At 41.4% G+C, this 19967-nt stretch overlaps 1 protein-coding gene across 5 annotated transcripts in view; it reads left to right on the top strand.

Moving 5' to 3' along the window:
* Positions 1–19967, top strand: part of CFAP77 (cilia and flagella associated protein 77) — a 183695-nt gene that overhangs the window by 139127 nt on the left and 24601 nt on the right. The window contains exons 1-2 of one of the 5 annotated variants that reach the window (XR_011164700.1): positions 8440–8730; positions 15056–15145. Coding sequence is in view for 1 of the 5 variants with exons in the window: in XM_069069296.1 (XP_068925397.1) it covers positions 5349–5450 (102 nt within the window). In the remaining 4 variants the exon portion in view is untranslated. The other 4 variants (XR_011164701.1, XR_011164702.1, XM_069069296.1 and 1 more) reach the window with 4 other exon arrangements.

The raw sequence follows: 19967 nt of genomic DNA, 5'->3' as shown, positions 1-19967 counted from the left end.
TCCTGACTCCAGGACTGGTCCTAGTGTCACCTAGCTGTCCCAGTCCCATATTCTTTCAGAAGCTTTTCCTGATGTCTTTTGATGTTCCTGCCTTCCTCCTATTGCCCATCTCCAATTTATCCTGTATATATTTTGTTTGTGCATAGTTGGTTGTGTGTTGTCTCCTCCATTATTAGCCTATGGGCTTCCTGAGAGCAGGAAGAGTTATTTTGGGGGGGTTTCCCCCCTTCTTTGTATCTTTAATGCTTAGAGCCTATGATATAATAGGTACTCGATGAAAATCTATTGTCTGACTGACCCACTGAAATTTAACATTTGTTAATATTATTCTGAGAAGGGATCCATAGACTTCACCAGACTGACTGAGCAGGATCTTTAGTATTTAAAGTTATTGTGGATCTATGAAAGTAATAAAATGACATTTCTTTCTTTAAAAATTCTGTAATTCAGATCTCTCAGTAATTCAAACTAACCTTCTCTACATTTAGTTCAAATTAATGATAATGATCCTCGCATTTCTCTATGTAACCCATGGCTTAGAAGGGGTATACCTACACTCCTCAGTGAGATTCCTAAATTACTCTCCTCTTTACATATGAACCAAGTTAAATTTGGGAGAATTTCTCTCTATTAACATCAGTATAGCTCAATCTTACTTCTATCCAGAACTAATCCATGGGAACCTTTAAATTTGGTTCCTTTCTAGCTCTCTCCTAGTTGATATTCATTTCCTAGAACAACAAACTCCTAGTAACATATGAACATAAAGCATATTTATTCAAAATTAATTTTTTATCTGTATCTATGATCTCTTTGACATAAGCAGCTCACAGTGAAGAAACTCCCTCCATCAAGGCAAGACTGCAATAGTTCTGCAACTTATAGTCTTAGAGAGTTTCTGGGGCATCTGAAATGATAAGTGACTAGCTCAGGGTCACACAGTCAGTTTATATAAGAGATAGAATGTGAACCTAGCCAGGTCTTTCTGACTTTGAGGCTGATTCTCTATCCATTAGGTCATGCTGACTCTCATTACAAAACGTAATGAACAGAAACCGGGATCATACCCAAGTTCCATAATCAAAGGAACAGTGCCAGTTCCATCAACTTCATATAAATATAATTCACAGTAGTGATAGTAGAAGTCCCAGGAGTATGAGTACAGTTGGGAATTTAGGGAAGAGAGCATCTGCATCTTGACACTCACCACCTTCTTCTTATTGGTTCTTATTGAGCCCTTTTTCTGGCACCCCGCCCCAAGCACACAATCTGCATCCCATCTCTCCTCTCTTGTGGTCCTTGCAGGTCTTTAAATGGTATCATCAGATAATGACAGCTTATGAAGTAAGTAACCTTGCTCATCTCAGGAATCCTGGGCACTTGCCCAACTGCTCTAGCCTCTTCTTCCTTACCATCATCAGTTGGCAGCCCTTAAACAACGGCTACCTTCTTTCCTCCCACTATTTCCTGCCAATCAATGTCTGTACCTTGGACCAAAAAAATACTGTCGGAAACTGAATCCTCCTATTATCTGTTTGGTGACCCATACAGGTTTCTACTGATGTTCTAACCATCTCCTTTTTCTCTCTGATTAGAAAGATCCCACATCCCTGCTTAGTTAAGACAGAGATCCATTGCTTAACACAAAATATATTGAATGTTCCTGGAATAGGGTGGGAATGCGAAGGGAAGGTAGTCCTCCTCAGACAATGTTCCCTGAAGCTCTAAAAAGAGGCAACCCAAAATTCAGCAGCTAGCAAGGCTCAAACCTCAAAAATGAACCAGTTCAGCTGGACAGAAGACCTTTTCACCCCATGGACATACTGACCAGCAGGAGAATAAGTCTACTGTCTCTGTTCCTCGGCTTTTTCTATCTAATGCTAGCCCTCAGGAGTCAGAAAAGCCAGCCCATTAAAGAATGGAATACCATAATAACATTTTAGAGCAGCCAATGATTAGTTTATTAGCTAATGGCTCAAGGAAGAGTCCAGTTAATGCAGTAATGACCATTTTCAATGGGACGATTGTCATTACAAACTATGTTTTATAACTTAAATGTGAAAGCCCAGTTTTTTAAATTAGCAATTATTTTATGGCTACCAAGACTGGTGTGTTAGAAATCCATGGACACCTGCTTAGGACTGATTTCCTAGTCTCCCACTGAGATAAGCTTCTCTCAGTTTCACAATGTAGGTATCCAAGTAGAAAAACAATCTTGGGGTGGGAAGTGGGGGAGAGTGTGCCATCAGTCTAGCTCTGCTCCTAACTGGTTGTGTGAATTTGGGCAAGTCACTTCCTCTTCCTGTGCCTTTTCTAGGTGTAAAATAAAAAAGTGGAATAAGTGATTTCTAACACTGAGTATTCTAGATATATGTTATTGTGGACTCATAAATTATGCAGCTAGTGATGAAGTGAATAGATCCCTGGGCCTGGAATCAGGAAGACCTAAGTTCAAATCCAGCCTTAAATACTTGCTAGCTTTGTTATCCTTGGAAATCCAGTCACATAAACCTTGTCTGCCTCAGTTTCCTCAGCTGTCAAATGAGTACAATAAGAGCACATGAGGGTAATAAACACATGCCTCACTGAGCTCTTGTGATGTTCAAATGAGATAAAATTTATAAAGTGCCTGGCACACAGCATACACTTACTGAATGGTTTTTTTTTTTACCTTCCTTTCCCCGTTCATAAATAGCCCTTTACTATCTGGCTCTAAGTCAGGAATGATATAGCATAATATTGCAATCTAGGAATGCCACAAAAGTGAGCCAGAACATTGTTGCAATGCTTTTAACTTTTTTCATTTTTATTCTGAATTTAACAAACACCCAAACAAAGAAAAATGGCATTTTCATATTCAAAGTAGAACAGAAAAAGAGGATTATATGTGAAAATGTGAACCTCTGCTATGTATAGGTTGCTTTTCCAAAAAGTGTATATTAAATTCAACTTATTTTTAAAGCTATTCTGCTTGCCTGTGCTGCATTCTGAACTTTATTCAATTCTCTTTTGAGCATTCAAGAAAATGTTTCAATGATTCTTCTCTTGCTTCCCCTCCCCTCTTCCCCCTCCTTCTTCTCCTCCTCCTCTCTCTCCTTTTTTCCTCCACTCCATCCCCAAATGCTAATAGAAAACAATCCTTGCAACAGATTGTTGGTTCTTTTTTTTTTACTTTTATACAGAGTTTAGAGTCGACTCCTAGATTTAGAAGGGACCTTAGTGTTAATCTTGTCCAACTCCTTGTCCAATGAGTGACTCTCTTTTATAGCATTCCCAATAAGCAGTCATTCAGAGAAAAACACCTCATCTTATTTAATTCAAGTAGGAGGGAAAGGGGAATGGTAGAAGTGGTGAGCACTTTGGGCAGACTGGTGAAATAGTCACATATATTTGTTCTCAGGACTGCACTAAAGGTCATCAAAGAAGGACCTTTAAGCAGAAATTATTAGGCTGAAATAAGGAATTTAGAATGGCATTGCCCCAAATACAATTTCAGGTGAATCTGAGGAGAAAACATTAGGAGAAAACAGTTGCTGTTAAACTCATTCCTGGCTAAAGTTACACAATTATACTCTTTTTTTTTTTTAAGCAATTGGGGTTAAGTAACTTGATCAAGGTTACATGGCCAGGTGTTTCTGGGTGGGTGCTAAGTGTCTGAGCCTGGATTCGATCCCCAGGTCATCCCAACACTGGGGCCAGTGCTCTTACTCACTGAGCCACCTGGCCGCCCCTACATAACTATACTCTTGAAACCATGGAGGACCATCTATCCATCCAAAGTATTTGCAAGTTATCTATAGACAGACTCATGGGGATGATTTATCACCTCCTTGAAGAGGTGACAGCAATAAAGGCAGATAGAGCATATTCCAAGTGGAAAAAGGCATATGACCTAATTCCAAAATGGATTTGAACTGAGAAGAGTCTTGTTCAAGTCTCAGACTTGTTACTACCTGTGTAATATCAGTAGGATTTTAGGATCATAGATCTAGAATAGGAAGGGCTCTTAGAATCAATTGAATACAATCCCCTCACTTCACAGATAAGGAAACTGAGGCATAGAGAGGTTAAGTGGCTCAGGAATTTAGTGTCCTTCATTCTCCCTTGCCCTCTTATCAAATCTTTTCTTAAATACCTTTTCTGAAACTCAGTGACAATAAAACTTGCATTAACTAATTGACTCACTGTCCAAAGTCTTATACCTAAGCTTGCCCGCTGAAGAATCCCATTATCCCAAGTTTATCCATTCCCTTCCCCCAACTAAAATTTCCATTCTCTCAGAGTGGGTGTTAAGAGGAAAATAATCTGGTTACTTGATTAAAGTAATTCACATTAAGGTATGAATGATTAATAAGCTTGAACAATTCCAGATAATAATTGCATTTTAAAAGAAGAGCTTGTTAACCCAATGAATAGCTAATGGGTAGAGTATATCATTTGAGCACAGGGGACCTTCCCAGTCACCATTCCCCCCACCTTCTGCGGTAACTTTCCTACCCCCAAACCAAGGAAACAAAACACTCCTTTGGAACTCAACTTTTGAAATATTGCCAACCCTGCACAAAGGTGTAAGTGACTGATAAAATTTGCTTTTTAACAGAGTATTTCACCTTAGACTAAAGTAGGGAAGCTCAAGTCATGTAGTTTTAGACATGGGGAAGGGTATTCTTTTGGGTGTGGGGCCTTTCTCGGCACCCTGAGTACATGGACAGTTGTCTGCTTTGTTTTTGCTTTTTGGAGGGCAATTGGTGTTAAGTGACTTCCCCAAGGTCACACGGCTAGTTTTTGTGTTAAGTGTCTGAGGCCAAATTTGAACTCAGGTCCTCCTGACTCCAGGGCCAGTGCTCTATTCATTGCACCACCTAGCCACCCACAGTTGCCTGCTTTAATAGGACTATCCCCAAAACAGCAATTCCTATCTTCCTTTTCCATAGAAAGGACCCAGTAAGAACATGCTCTCTGTTAAAATCTGATGTTAACCCGATAAAAACAATCCTGGATTTATTAAAAAAAAAAAAAACAACAACATTCCTGAGATAAGGAGGAATCTGTTTTGTAACACTGTAATAATAATAATCCCTTACCTTGTTCAAATGCTATTATTTTTTCAAAATGCCTAAATTCCATCTGAGCTTCAAAATAACCCTGTAATTTAGGTAGCACAGCTATAGCACAGAAAGGAAACTGATTTTTAGAAAAGTGAAGTGACCCAGTAATTTAGTGACTACATCCCTGGTCTCTCAGTTCTCAGACCTGGACCCTTTCCATCACATATGGCTTCCTCTCTAGGCAACCAGTCCTCTTTCCAAGAATGGCTCATCGTTCCTTCTGATTTTACTTTCTCCTAGGTCACCCTTGGGAGGTTCTATGAGACGAGAACCTGTCAGCTGAGGAAGTATAAACCACCAGTGAAACTGGACGCTCTTTGGCACATGCCCCACTTTCAAAAGGTCAGTAGGTCCTAGAGTGGTAACAAAAACAATTGGATGTGAAGTGTCAAAAAGGAGAGTGTGACCATAATAGTGCTCTGGCCCTCAAACTCTAGGAAGTTGGGGCAGAGGAAGATGTCATAGCAATAGGTGCCTGGGGGTGACAGTGACTAACATGGGTCAGGGAAGTCCACAAGGCAGGCCTGCACAACATATGGCCTGCCAAAGGATTTCAGGTGGCCCTCAAAAAATATAGGGGATGTAAAACACGCCTGCACAAGGCAAGGGACAAGGACTAGGTTTGATATGGGGAAGAAGCATGCCCCACCCTGACATCGATGCCCTGGGAAAAAGCCTTGTTCACTCCATGCTAGTTATAGCTCCGGTATGTTTCCTCTCTTGACCAGACTCAGCTAGAACAAAATGCCACTTGCCATTTCTAACCCCATCCACTCCTAAGTGTAATTTTCACTGAGTTATAAACAATTGCCTTACGGCAACAACAGGCAGCATTCATTAAGTGCCCACTGTTCCTTCACTGCAAACATGGCCTACTCAATGTTGGAAAGGGATAGGCCTGCTGTAAGAGAGAGACCCTGCTATTCCACCTCTCGGGGAAACCTCCAGACAGTGATGGGTTCATTTGAGTCAAGAAGGCTTTTTGCCTTGCCCTGCAGTTATGTTTCCAGAAAGCTCACACATTTGCTGATGCTCTAAAGAGCCTGCCTGGCAGTGTCCCCATGGAGGTGAGAACCCACGGTCACTAGATTTTGATGTGAGTTCACAAAACTCACCTAAATTGTTCCAGATAAGTATCACAGTTAAGATTTCACGCTCAGGCAATGGCTCCTTGTATTAAACTCAACTTCTTGTCCTCTTGTGGGAGCACATGAATCCTAACCAATTGCTGGTGGGAGGTTAAACATCAGGAAAAATAAGATGCCAGTTAAGAGTTAGAGGGATCACCTAGAGTAAAGGCAACAGTCTCAGGGTGCCAGGCAATGGCTCCGCGGTTTGCAAAAGTCCCAGCCTGAAATGGTAGGCAGCAGCAATCTTTCCCAGCCTCCATTGTGGGCTGAGAACAGGGGGGCTGTTCTGTTGAGCTAAACTGCAATTTAAGCAATGAAGAGGGACGGTGGCTTCCTGAAGCTAATGCACTTGAACAAGATGCAGAGTTTCACGGGAGAAATCTGTTTTGCTCCACCTTGATGTTTTCCTCTTATGTCCTGCCTAAGTCAGATCCATTAGCATATGTCAGTGATCATCTCCCCCAGCTGCCTGTCAGCACAGAACCACTGCTGCAGGTAGTGTCAAGGAAAGAACATGACCGATCGCTGTTGAACAGATTGTGGAAGTCACACGAGATACGGGGAGGGGGGAGGGGGGAGCAGCCGTTTTAAATCTCCTCTCACCCCAGACCTTTACATCACCATCCGTTTTTCAGTCTCTGTCTTTCTCGATTTTTTTTTTCATTTTCAAGAAAACTACCAATCATTCCTCTTTCTCACATACACAGAGATTTCATACCTTCCACACTCTCCTTCCTGGCCTCTCTTTCTGTCACCCTTTTCTCTCTTTCCTCTGGTTTTCCACCTGCATTTTGGAGGACTGGTCCATCTGGAGGGCTCTTGCTAGAAAAGGTTTCTCAACCAGAGCAAAATGCCTTTAATCCTTCCCTAACTCCCAACTTTAACTTCCCTCCCTAGTTCCCCACTGTGAGAGCCACTCCATGATCCACAACCATGATCTGGTACACATACATAGCAATGGAACTAATATTCAATAGGGTTTCAGATTATTTTCTCCCCCAAAAAAGAAATTAAATAGTCCTTCTGCTTATCTCAGTTAATAATTCTTGAAGTCATGCATGAATGCATAAATGAAAGGATATCCACTATATAATTTCCTTCTGAATGTTTTTATCTCAGAGAAAATCAGAATAGGATCCGATCTGGCCTTAGGAAATGCATAGTTTTCAATGCAGGTGTTCTTACTCTAGTTTTTGGCTTCTATTCAGGCAACAACTACATTGCAATGGTAACCTTTAGCATTTGTATATCATTAAATTTTTTTTTTCAAAACATATCTCATTTTATCTTCACAATACCACTTTCCCTCCCTACCCCAAGTGGTAAACAAAGCAGAGAAATCCCAGTTTTCTATCTGAGAAAACGAAGACCAGGGAAATCAAATGACTTGCCTAAGGCTACACTGAGAATGAAAGGCAAAGCTGGGACCAGGATCCCGGAGTCTTGTCAGGTGCTATTTTTTTTTTAAACCATGATCCTGTAGCCAAAATAGTTAGGGGGTAGAAATGCTTATTTTGATTTATAGGCTCAAGGAATCCTAAGAACTCTCCTTGTGCTTACTCCACCCATGAAAAACATCTCAGAATAATGAGGGTGTACCACATTTAAAGAACTCTAGAGATGGAGAGTTCTGCTTCCACAACCCAAACATGCTCCTGCCCACAGCCTCTTCTTGGCACCTCACACGGCTCCCCAGCTCTACTGCCAACTGTCATTCATTTAGCCATTAAACAGATTTGGGAGCAACTTTGGGGACTGTGAGTGCTTTCAGAACAACAATGGCTCCTGGGAATATTTATCCTTCTCCCTTTTTCTCTGTTACAGTGGGTAAAGGCTTTGCCATTGTAAGTGAATTAGCCCAGGAGTAGTGTAGCCCGAGGACCCTTTTTTTTTCTGTCCCCCTTTTAACAGGACTGGAATTGGCTTTGCCTGTATCCTCGGAGTATCAGCACGAGCTTTGTACTCTTCCTGCAGATCACTTTCCCCCTTATCCCCCAGCTCTGCCTCCTTCCCCCAACCTTTCTCCTCTCCCTGTTTAGCAGCCCCTCTCCCCCTTCTTCTTACTCCCAATCCACCCATCCCCATTATGATGGGAAAAAAAAAATCTTTTCCAAAAAAGTTAAACCTGTCACAATGATGGATAACCTAAATGGACTCTCCCCCCTTATGAACAGATGTCGAAACTGAACTCTGTCAGAAATAATTAAACACCTTTCACACAGAAAAGCGGCAGGCAGGGGCGCGGGGAGCGCGTTCATTCTGTTGGGTCAACACAAGTTAGCAAACTTGCTTCTCCAAAAACTCAGTGAGTCTATAAATGGCAATATTTCTCTGAAAGAATCTACCACCTGCTCCCACCCCTGCCCCCAGTCCTGCCCAGGAGTCTCTCTTGTGTCTGAGATGGGAGAGACTAATGCATGGAGAAGAAACAAGCCGTCTCAGGAACTCCTTCTTGCCAAGCCTCACTCCACCTGCCCCCAGAACAGGCAGAGGTATGGACAGATTTGAGACTTTCTCTCTTTCTCTACAAATGACTGTAGCCCTATAGTGGACCTATATTATCAGAATTTATAATCCCAGCACTTACACAAGGGTTGGCACATAGTAAGTACTGAACCAATGTTTTTCATCCTTTTATCCATACTGTAATAGCCAGTAGGAGTGGAAGGGTAGGGCTAGAGTTGCTCTGATGTACAGCTTCACTGGAGAGGAGGCCTCATGATGGAACATGAATTTCTCCTAATGGAGAGATGATGGGTTTAAGACTGAAGATCAAGACATAGTTTTCTGGACATAGTCAATACAGGAATTTATTTTGCTTGACCATCATACAAGTTTGTAACAGGGGTTTTGTTTTTCTTGCTTTCTCAGTGGGGTGGAGGGGAGGTAAGAAGGAGAGAAGGCAGATTTTTACTTGAAAATAAGATAAAATACAATTTTTGAAAGTTACTGAAAAAAACAGTTCACTGAATGTGAAGGTGTTAAGGAAAGAGGGAGTGAGAATAGGGATTCATAAGAGTGGTAAAACCCAGGGCCAAAAGTCAGCTCAGGACCTGTCATCTCAGATCAATGGATTTCGGGGAAAGAATTCATTGTTTTCTGTTGATTACATCACAATGTGACAGGCCCTTTGTAGATTTTCCCCAACTGTGTTCAGTATCACTATCTTTCACAAATGTCTGCCTGGAAATTATGGGAAGTGACTGTGGTGGAGAAAGAGAAGAAAAGGGCTGACTGATAGGTATGTGCATGGGGTTGTCCGTGTGCTCAGGAGTGGGGAATATATGGTACCAAAAACCCTTGACCGGTGAATAGGATTCTTGCATTTTGCTCTGGATCTGGCTACTGACTAGCTGTGTGATCTTGGACAAGTCACAACTCCTCACTAAGCCTTATTTTCCTCCATATGTAAAGTAAGGCCATGGGACTAGATGATTTCTAAGGTCCCTTTTAGTACTAAGCATCCTATGACTATAGAATGGACAGGTGGCTGGATCAGTGGGTGGCTGGACAGAGTGGGGTAGGATGAGCACCATTCCCAGATATCCCCGTGTTTCTTGGCAAGATCTTTGGTATGTCATGGGCTGAAAAGGGTTGGGAAACACCAACCTTATCTGGCAACAGGGGAGTAATACTGAGGCATTGGGCCTAAAGACAGAGTGAGAGGCATCCCCCACTCCAAGCACTCTTGGCATAAACCTCTGTAGGACAGATCTCAGCAGGACACTCAAGTCATTCCAAACCATATGGTTTATTCTTTTTATAAAGGTCTCTTAGGACAGAGGCTCCTGTTCTGCTGTGTGATTTTCCTTAGTGTCAAAAGTATCTCCTGTTCCACTTCGTGATTATCCTTAGTGTTAAAAGTGTCTTTATCATGTCTAAGTGAACTCTCATTTATTACAATTAAATATTCCCCTTATTTGACCTCAGTCAGACACAGAAATCAAATATGGGCATTGTCTCCATGCACCATGAGGCTATGGGACCTCCAGAGCTCTCCTTACTTCCCTATACTTACCCACACACAGCTATGAATCATGGAACTCATGGAATGTCAGAGCTGAAAAGGTCCTTTGAACATAAGCTATTACAAATGAAAAAGACCACAGAATATACAATACCAAAAAGAATGGAAGGAGTCTTAGAACACGGAATATTAAAGCTAGAAGAGGTCTTTGAATGTAGAATGCCCAAGCTAAAAGCTACTTCAGAGCACAGAAGATTTGAACTAGGAGTAGTGTGTGTGTGTGTGTGTGTGTGTGTGCACTAGCATATGTGTACTGAATGCTTTTGATAGTCTGGTAATTCCTGTGGAATTTATGTCAGAATGATGTTTTAAAATGTATAAAATGAAATACAAAGGGTTACAAAGAAAGCCAATTATACTGAAATACTGTTACAAAAAAATTTTTTTAAATAAAGTTCACCAACCCCAGGTAAAGAATTCTTGCTCTAGTCCAATTCTGAAGTCCAGAAATATTTTAACTAATGGTCCTAGATCTCTTTCAGCTAGAGAACCTGCCTAAGGCACCCAAGGCAGCCTGTCTAAGCCCAAATCCCTATACACCCCCTCTCCCCCAACAGACTTTGTCTCTCCTCCATAGCACCAACAACTGCTGATATTACATAGTCATTCAGTCACTAAAGTATGGACAAATAGACTATTTTCATCTGGCTGTTGGTTTCAGCCCCACTGGTTTAGAATAATAGCACATGCTATTAAGCTAACAGTTTGATTTACAAGCTTTCGTGCTCTGAACCCTGGGTTCTGACTCGGTCTCTCTGTGGAAGACTAACCCTGCCTTTAGTCTCCTGGGCCCAGCTCGCTGATATAATAGGAAGAGGTGAAACATGACGGCACAATCAGCCAAGCAGTGACATTTAGAGTTGCAGCTGATTAGTGAAAGCTGCTGAATCTAAGAAAGGATTTTCCTTTCTACCTTTAAGCTCTTTTACAAATCATAACAGGCTGGAAAGTTAACTCTCCGCTAAACCCTGGGGGAGAGTCGCTCCCCTGTCTGTCTATTCGTCCTCTTTCCATTCCGTCCTCCCCCCCAAAAAAGGGGGTAAAGAGATTCTGGCTTTTTGATCATTCTCTTGGACCCCATCTTTTCCTGCCCAGATCAAACAATGGGAAAACTTCCCAAGCCTGGGAAGGAAAAATTTCAGGTCCCAGGGATCTCTGAACCAGTGATGAGGAGAAGAGTCCTCCGGCTTTCTTTGTACTGAGATGCAAGTCACCTCATATTTCTATGTAGGGCAACAGAACAGTGGGATTGGGAGCAGTGGGAGAATCATGGAATGCACCAGATATTAGAAAGAACAATGGGAAAGGTGATTCAGAAGTCCTGAAGTGAATGATATTCTTCCTTTAAGTATAGTTATCCCTCCTTGCAAATCAACCCTTTTTGGAGAATTTCCAAATCACTGCATTGAGAAAGTAGAGGATTAAAATTGGCTTTCCTCTAGCCAGAACCTCCAAGTTACAGATTTTTAAAATGGTATCTGCTTATGAGGTGATAGTATAAAAAAAAAAAAAACTTTTTTTTGTAGGGGGAGAGGGACCAAACCTTTTTTCACGTAGAGGTTCTCTTTAATGAATTTTTCTCAACCAATGAAGATGGGCACCTTACATTCCTAAAACACCTCTGATATTGAGAGACTTATTCTGAGTCAAACAGTCAGTGCTATGTGAGGACTTGAACGCAGGTCTTGTTGTATCCTTGGGCAAGTGTCTCAACTACCCTGACATCAGTATCCATCCTCATCTGTAAAGTAAGAGGTTGGACTAGATGCTCCAAGGGCCTCTTCCAGCTTTCTTTCTGTGATCCCATGGTAATCATAATAATATCTGACTCCAAGGTTACCATCTTTCTATTCATTATGCCACCTTGCCTCTCCTGTGGTCCAAAAATCCAGAGAGAAAGGCTGTAGCTGAAGATTGAAAACTTTGAAAGACAACAAGGAGAAAAAGAAGGGTGAGGCTCTTGGAATGAACTGTGTGGGGTCCAGAATTACTCACATTGATTCCTTTGGAGGAGCAGGACTCTTCTACCCCCTTGGGAATATAACTCAATTTTATAATGAAAGCCAATGGAAAAACATAATTTGACACAGAGAAACATTTTTAAGACAACTTCCCGACTACCTATATTCTAAATGCCTAACTGTACCTGTCACATCGTCAGAATCCTGGTGTGCCTTCATCTCTGAGGAATACCTTTGAAAATCTTAAAGGAGCGATTACAGTCTCCTGCAGTGGTGTGGCACATAATCTATCAGCCACAAAAAGGAAGTTCTTCCTTCTGTCTTATTTGAATTCTTCCTACTTTGACAAAGCTTTCTTTCCTGTTCCAGTATTGGATTTTTAATTTCTTCCCTTGCCTGCTCTTAATGAAGTTTGGCTCAAGGAAGCAAGAATCACATGGCACCTCGCTTGCAGCAGGTTCCAACCGAGAAACAAAATTAGAAGAGCTTCTCTCAGCCAAACTCGTGGTTCAGCCTTTGGCAGCTGTCAAAGGGGAGGGGCTGAATCCTGACCTTGGTGACACTGTATCTTAGAGGAGTAGAACCTAGCTGATTGTGTATGGGGACAGGCATTCCAAGTTAGCTTAAGAGATACCAAGAAGAGGGCCTAGCTGGGGGCTCTGGTGCTTGCAAGGCTTCATTACAACCCTGATCCCTTTCTTTTACCCAACCCCAAAAAGTCCTGGGCTTATGATCCTTGGAAATTCTAACCCAGACCAGCTCAAAGGCATGACCAAGTTGGCCAGATTCATGAGCTAAATAAGTATAGTTCATATTTAAATGGGATTTTATAGATTATAAGGTGTTTTCCTTTTAAAAAACCCTAGAGGAGGGGCAGCCAGGTGGCTCAGGGAGTAAGAGCACCGGCTCCAGTGTTGGGATGACCTGGATCAAATCCGGGCTCAGATACTCAGCACCACACCCAGAAATAATAACTGGCCGTGTAACCTTGAGCAAGTTACTTAACCCCTATTGCTTAAAAAAAAAAAAAATTAAAAAAAAACCCTAGAGGACTTAGTGCAAGTATTATTAATAATCTCTATTTTACAAGTGAAGAGATTGAGGATCTAGAAAGCAAAATGAATTACACTGAATTACACAGCTCAAGGGATAGTTAGTTGGTACAGTAGCCAGAGCATAGGACCTGGAGTCAGGAAGACTTATCTAACTGAGCACAAATCTGGCCTCAGACACCTACTAGCTGTGTGACTCTGGACAAGTCACTTCACCCTGTTTGCCTCAGTTTCCTCATCTGTAAAATGAGCTGGAGAAGGAAATGACCAACAACTCCAGTGTCTTTGCCAAGAAAACCCCAAATGGGGTCAGGAAGAGTCAGGCATGACTCAATAACAACAACAGCACAAACTCAGGTCTTTTAAATTTCTATTCCAGTGCCCTTTCCACTTTACTATTGGATGATGATGGTGAGGATAGTTAGCATTTCTTCAGTGCTTTAAGGTTTGCAAAGCACTTTACAATTATTATTTTATTTGATCCTCATAACAAACAACCTTCTGAGGTAGGTACTGTTTTACTGTTGTTCAGTCAGGCCCAACTCTTCATGACCCCATATGGGGTTTTCTTGGCAAAGATACTGGAGTAGTTCACCATTTCCTTCTCCAGTTCATTTTATAGATGAGGAAACTGAGGCAAACAGGGTTAAGTGACTTGCCCAGGGTCACACAGCTAACAATTATCTTAGGCTAGATTTCAACTCAGCTCTTTCTGACTCCAGCTCTGGCACTCTATCCACTGTTCCACCTAGCTATTTTTACAGATGAGGAAACTGAGGCAGATAGTGATTAAATAACTTACCCAGGACCACATAGCTAGTAAGTGACTGAAGCAGGATTTAGATTCAGGTTTTTCAGACTCCCAGTCTTTGCCACCTAACTACTTCAATAATGCCACCTTGGTTGTCTAGAGAAGAAACAGAATCATGCTTTGTAGCTCAAACTTGGGAATCCTGATTCAGCTATTTCTTTTTGGCAAGTCATTTCCCCTCTCTGGAACTCAGTTTCCTAATCTGTAGAATGAAGAGGTTGAATTGGATGATTACTAAGGTCCCTTCTAACTCTTAAGTCCTATGAACTATCAGAAGGGCTGTTAAAATATCTGTAGAAGAAGTTCGGAGCCCATAGCTGGTCTGATGACAAGATTTTGAAGCGTTTTCAGACCCTGAAATTGTAGACAAATGTTAGGGCCCATAGGCTACCATGAGGTCCAGAGGTGCGGTATGTAGTAGAGAGGGAATAGGAGAAGGGGAGTCAAGAATTCTAGCTAGGCCTTTTGTGGAATATCCTGACCTGACCCCGTACTTCCTAATTAAGACCCTGTCAGTATAGAAAACACTCCAAAGGCACAAAACTCCAAGATGTTGAGTTTTAAAATCCAGGTCATTTTTTAAAAACTATAGTTTGGTCTCCTGGCTGTCAGAAAGACCTGAGATCAAATCCAGCCTCAGACACTAGCTGTGTAACCCCGGGGCAAGTCATTTAATCTCTTTGTGCCTCAGTTTCTTCACCTGAAAAATGGGAATAACAGCATCTATCTCCCAGGGTTGTTGTGAGGACTAAGTGAGATGTTTGTAAAAACTTTGCAAATCTTTAAAACATGTTATTATTATTATCTCTGATAAATATCCTGAATCTGCTTGAAAATATCCAGTTATACGGAACTCACTTGCTCTTAAGGCAGTCCTTTCTGTTGTCGGAAAGAATTTTTGTAAATACATTTTTTAGAGAGTGCTTTTTGTACATTCTGTCAAATTTTGTCTTCTTATTGAGGCAGCTAGTGGCACAGTGAATGGAGCACGGCCTGGAGTCAGGATGACCTGAGTTTGAATCTGGCCTCAGACACCTGCTAGCTGTGTGACCCTGGGTAAGTCACTTAACCTCATTCTGCCTCTGTTTCCTCATGTATAAAATGAGATAATAATAGCACCTACCTCCCAGGACTCTTGTGAAGATAAACTGAAATAATATTTGCAAGTAATATATTAATGGCAGATATCATTATTACTTTTGCCACTGTTTCTAGCTCTGTTCTACAAAATTTAGCAGAATGAATCTGAGCATTGCTTTCTCATTTTTATAGTATTTTAAGATTTCCGAAGTAGATCACTCACAACAACCCTTAGGTAGTATAAGTGTTATTATTCCCATTTTACGGATGGGGAAATTGAGGTTTAATGAGGTGAAGTGATTTTCCCAAGGTCACATAACTGTTAGTGCTGGAAATGGAACTCAAACCCAAGTCTGCTGACTCCAAACTCAGTTCTCCTTTCCCTGGTCCAAAGTGCCAAGAAAGGAATGAAGGGGAGATTACAACATTCTACAGCATTGTCCAACCAAGGACTGCTTTGCAAACCTTTCCAAATCCTTTGTTTGTCTGAAAGATCTCCTCAGACAGCACCATGTTGAATGAGGTCTTATTTGCTATATCATTCACTTGCTTCTTCTAGGTTCTGTCCTTGTTGTCATAGAAATTGTCATTGTTGTGCCTGTCCTTCATTTTCAAAGATGACCACGATATCAGGGAAATGATGACACAACTTGTCGTTGACTTTGATTTGAGGCAGGGAGGGCTGTGCAAGGTCACCAGGGTCCAGAGGCCAGATATTCATCAGGATGATTGGAGATGACCCAGGATGCAATGGGAGACCCTGACCCTTTTAGGTAAAGGCCTTTTCAGGTTCATCATAGAAACAGAAGGAGGTAGAACAGTAAGGCCCCTGTAGAAATCCCAGAACTAGGTAAATTTCATGTCATACCTACTACCAATATGGAGAATTTGATTTGCCCACTTGAATGGTATTCTAGAAGTTCACAGAAAACTATGACTGATGATACTGCCAAGGACACAGGCAGATGTTTCTCGCTCGAGTTTGCTTCTATAAAGAAGCATCTCTGCCAATGAATTTGTGGATTTCCCATCATCAGAAAATGAAGGCTAGGATCATAGATTTAAAAATAGACTCACCTATTTTTTTTTTACATATGAGACTCCTAGGTAAAGTGGTGTGCTTGAAGTCACACAGAGTTATCAGCAGAACTGCTCAAACCCACCTTCTCTCCAAATCACAAGTCTTTCCACTAGTCCATGCTACTACATAACCAAACCTTTGCTTTTCTGCCCCCAAACATATTGCCTGGCTGTTAGAATTGGAGAGGCTCAAAAACCTCTATTGCTTTACTTTCATCAAGTGGTCTTTGCTCTGTTTCCCCTTAAGTATTTTGTTTTACTCTCCTTAAGTCTGCTGATGAGTAGACAAGCACATACTCATGGTGTGGGAACTCCCTTCACCAAGCAGACAGCAGTCATCTATAACCATGTCAAGTTCTAGGAAATGTTCCTGAGTCACACAGAGAGTAAATAATTTGCCCAGGCTCATGAGCTAGTAAATTCAGAGGCTGGATTTGAATGCAGGAGGTCTTCATGACCCCAAACTCAAAATTCTGTATAAACAGACCCGACCCTATTCTGATTTTGTTTGGAGGTAGATATTCTAAATCAACCAAAGTGATTCTAGCCACATTGTAGAATCAGTGTGATGGAGCACATTTGGTTAAGGTCCCAACTTGTGATTTCATTGGTGTAGGGAATTCCTAGTCAATGCAGATCAGCAGCTGTCCTGCAACTACAATCATAAGAGATTTGCTTAGAGCACAGAGAGCTGATGTTATCTCTCCAGGATCACACAGCCTGTATGTGTCAGAGGCAGGACATGAACCCAGGTCCCTCTGTTTCTGAGATTGACTCTCTTCTATCCATTATACTATACTCTACCTATGAAGTACATATCTTGGATAAAACTTAAAAAGAAATTCTACTCATGCATCACCAGGATGGAAAAACCTTAGAAAAATAAGAGAGATTCCCAGGATACCTGGGCACTTGACAGCATTTTTTTAAGCAATTGGGGTTAAGTAATTTGCTTAAGGTTACATGGCCAGGTGTTTCTGGGTGGGTGCTAAGTGTCTGAGCCCGGATTCGACTCTGGGGCCGGTGCTCTTACTCGCTGTGCTACTGACCGCCCTTGACAGCATTTTTTATTCTCAAATATATTTTATTGATGCTTTTTAAACATTAACATCACCTCTCAATGATTCTACACCCAACAGATAACTTGAACTTGCATAAAAAAGAACAGTTAAAGTAAATCAACACATTGGCAATGTCTGATGATACATGCCTCCTTCTGCACCCACAATCTACCAGCTCTCTGCTGAGAGAAGGGAAGCAGCTTCCCAGTCAGTCCTCTAAAGCTCTAACTGATCACCATGTTGTTCAGAATTAAGATGTTTTTATGTTGTTCAGAATTAGGGTGTCTTTCAGTAATGTTTTCCTGTGTCTTGATATGGTCATTATGATATCATTCTTCTGGGTCCATAACTCTATAACAATCTCGCCATTCTTCCCAAGTTTCCCTGAATCCTTCACATTTACTGTTTTTTATAGCACAGTAATGTTCCTTTACATCCATATCATAATTTGTTCAAACATTCACCAATCAATGGGCACCTAATTTGCTTCTAGCTCTTTGTTAGTACAAAAAGTTCAGTGAGATTTCCAAGGGTGGTCTGGTCCCCTTCCCTTTCTACCAGGGAACAAAAAAATTTGTTTTTGTGTCAAATACCCCTTATAGTCAGGAGCCTGTGAAACTTCTCTGAATGTTTTCAAATTCATAAAACAACACGCAGAGGATTACAAAGGAAACCAATTTTATTGAAATAATTATTAAAATACATTTTTTAAAATGCAAGTTTATAGACTTATGTTAAGAACCCTTGAGAATGTGTTACCTCTCTATAGTCCAGGGGCAAATGCCTCACCTTTTTCTAAGGTATTCCTGTCCTTTAGAATAGTCCTTGGTATACAGAACACCAGCCTCAGTCACCTACACCTGGGCATTTAGCTCATAAGACAGCTTCACAAAGAGAAGAGAGGGGGAAACCTACCATAGTAGATATGGACAGAAAACATTTGTCTACATCCTTGGCTTCCCAAACAGATAAAACAGTCTGTGTTCAATACACTCAATATCGTGTATTCACGATAAGCAACTGACGAGGCAGCATTTGGATACCTTGGCAAAGGACTTAATTTGCAGCCTAGCACAAAATCAAAGACTCTGTCAACCGATGAACAGCTCTCTAGGAAAGCCTCCTTGCACTACCTGAGATAGCACTGTCAGGTAAATTTCCAGGGAAAGTAATTAAAGAATCCTCATTGTATAAATTCAGCAGCAAAATTCAGGGCCCTGGAATCTGCTTCTCACCAGGGATCAGATGTCTGCTTTTCAGTCTGATCCTTCATGAAAATTAACAGCCCACATTTTCCTTTTTTGAAAAGGTGGCCTGCCTTTCTCTCACCCTCTTTCCCTAAGATACGGGATTGATGAGCATTGTGTAGTTCCACATTTGTGACTTTGTCAGAGAAGAGTTAAGCTGTCAGTGATATAGCCGTGATGTAAGATTAGCATTCTGGTGCATAAGCTTACCTTAGAGAGCGTAGGTTCTAGAGATGGAAGTGAGCCTCAGAGGTCAATGACTCATTTTATAGATGAGGAAATTGAGGCCCAGGGAAGAGATGTTATGCGCAGATATCATACAGGTAGTCATCGGTGGAGTCAGTCTGACTACATAATTCCTATGCTCCCAAGCCTCTAGTCAGTTCCCTCTGCCTACTGGATTAAATACAAACCTTAGCCTGGCATTCAAGGCCCTCCATAGTTTGATTCCCTCATATCTTTCCAGTCTCATTTCACTGGACTTCTCTCTTCATGGATCTTACATTCCAGGCAGAGTGCATTACTCTGCTGCTCCTTGAACCCTAAATCCAATGATCATGGGATAAAAGATGTAGAGCTGAAAGGGACCCCAGAAGGCATCCATTCCAAACCTTTCATTTTACAGAGAAAGAAAATGAAGACCAGAAAGGAGGGAACTTGCTCAAGATGAAATGGGGCCTCAAGGAATAGAGTAGGATTTTTGAACATAGGTCCTCTGGCACAAAATCAATCTCATTAATATTCATCAAGTATCCACGACTGTATTAGACCATGTAAAAAGAAACACACACACACACACACAGTCCCTGCCCTCATAGAGTTTACAGAATAGCATTATTGCTAAATACCTGGTAGTCTCTTCCCTTCCAGGGCATGTTATTGAAGCCAGATAGAAGATGGTGAAACTCTTTGAGGGTAAGGAGTATGGGGTGTGGGGGTAAAATGAAAGAAAAAGTATATTGGAGAAATGGCCTCAAGGTCAGGAAGCCATCATAAATTTGAAGTTTGGGAGAGACCTTAGAGGCCATCATGTCCAGTCGCTTCATTTTACAGAAGAGAGGCACAGAGATGTTAAGTGACTTACCCAGAATCATACAACCAGGAAACATTCTTTGAACCTGTGTTCCTGACTCCAGGCCCTTGAGTCTCTCCATCCAGAAACTCCCCCTCTCAACAGAGTGGGGCCAAGCCCAGCCCAGCAGACTCACATGTGGTCACTGAAAAGGAAAGAGAGAGAAAGAAAGAAAGAAAGAAAGAAAGAAAGAAAGAAAGAAAGAAAGAAAGAAAGAAAGAAAGAAAGAAAGAAAGAAAGAAAGAAAGAAAGAAAGAAAGAAAGAAAGAAAGAAAGAAAGGGAGGAACGGGAGGAAGGAAGGAAGGAAGGAAGGAAGGAAGGAAGGAAGGAAGGAAGG

Source organism: Petaurus breviceps, unplaced genomic scaffold (genome assembly GCF_028583685.1).
Source record: "Petaurus breviceps papuanus isolate PSGF00001 unplaced genomic scaffold, PetGlider_PUasm1.0 90779, whole genome shotgun sequence".
Classification (NCBI taxonomy): domain Eukaryota; kingdom Metazoa; phylum Chordata; class Mammalia; order Diprotodontia; family Petauridae; genus Petaurus; species Petaurus breviceps.
Note: the sequence above shows the minus strand (reverse complement) of the source record. Positions and strands in the feature narration are given on the sequence as shown.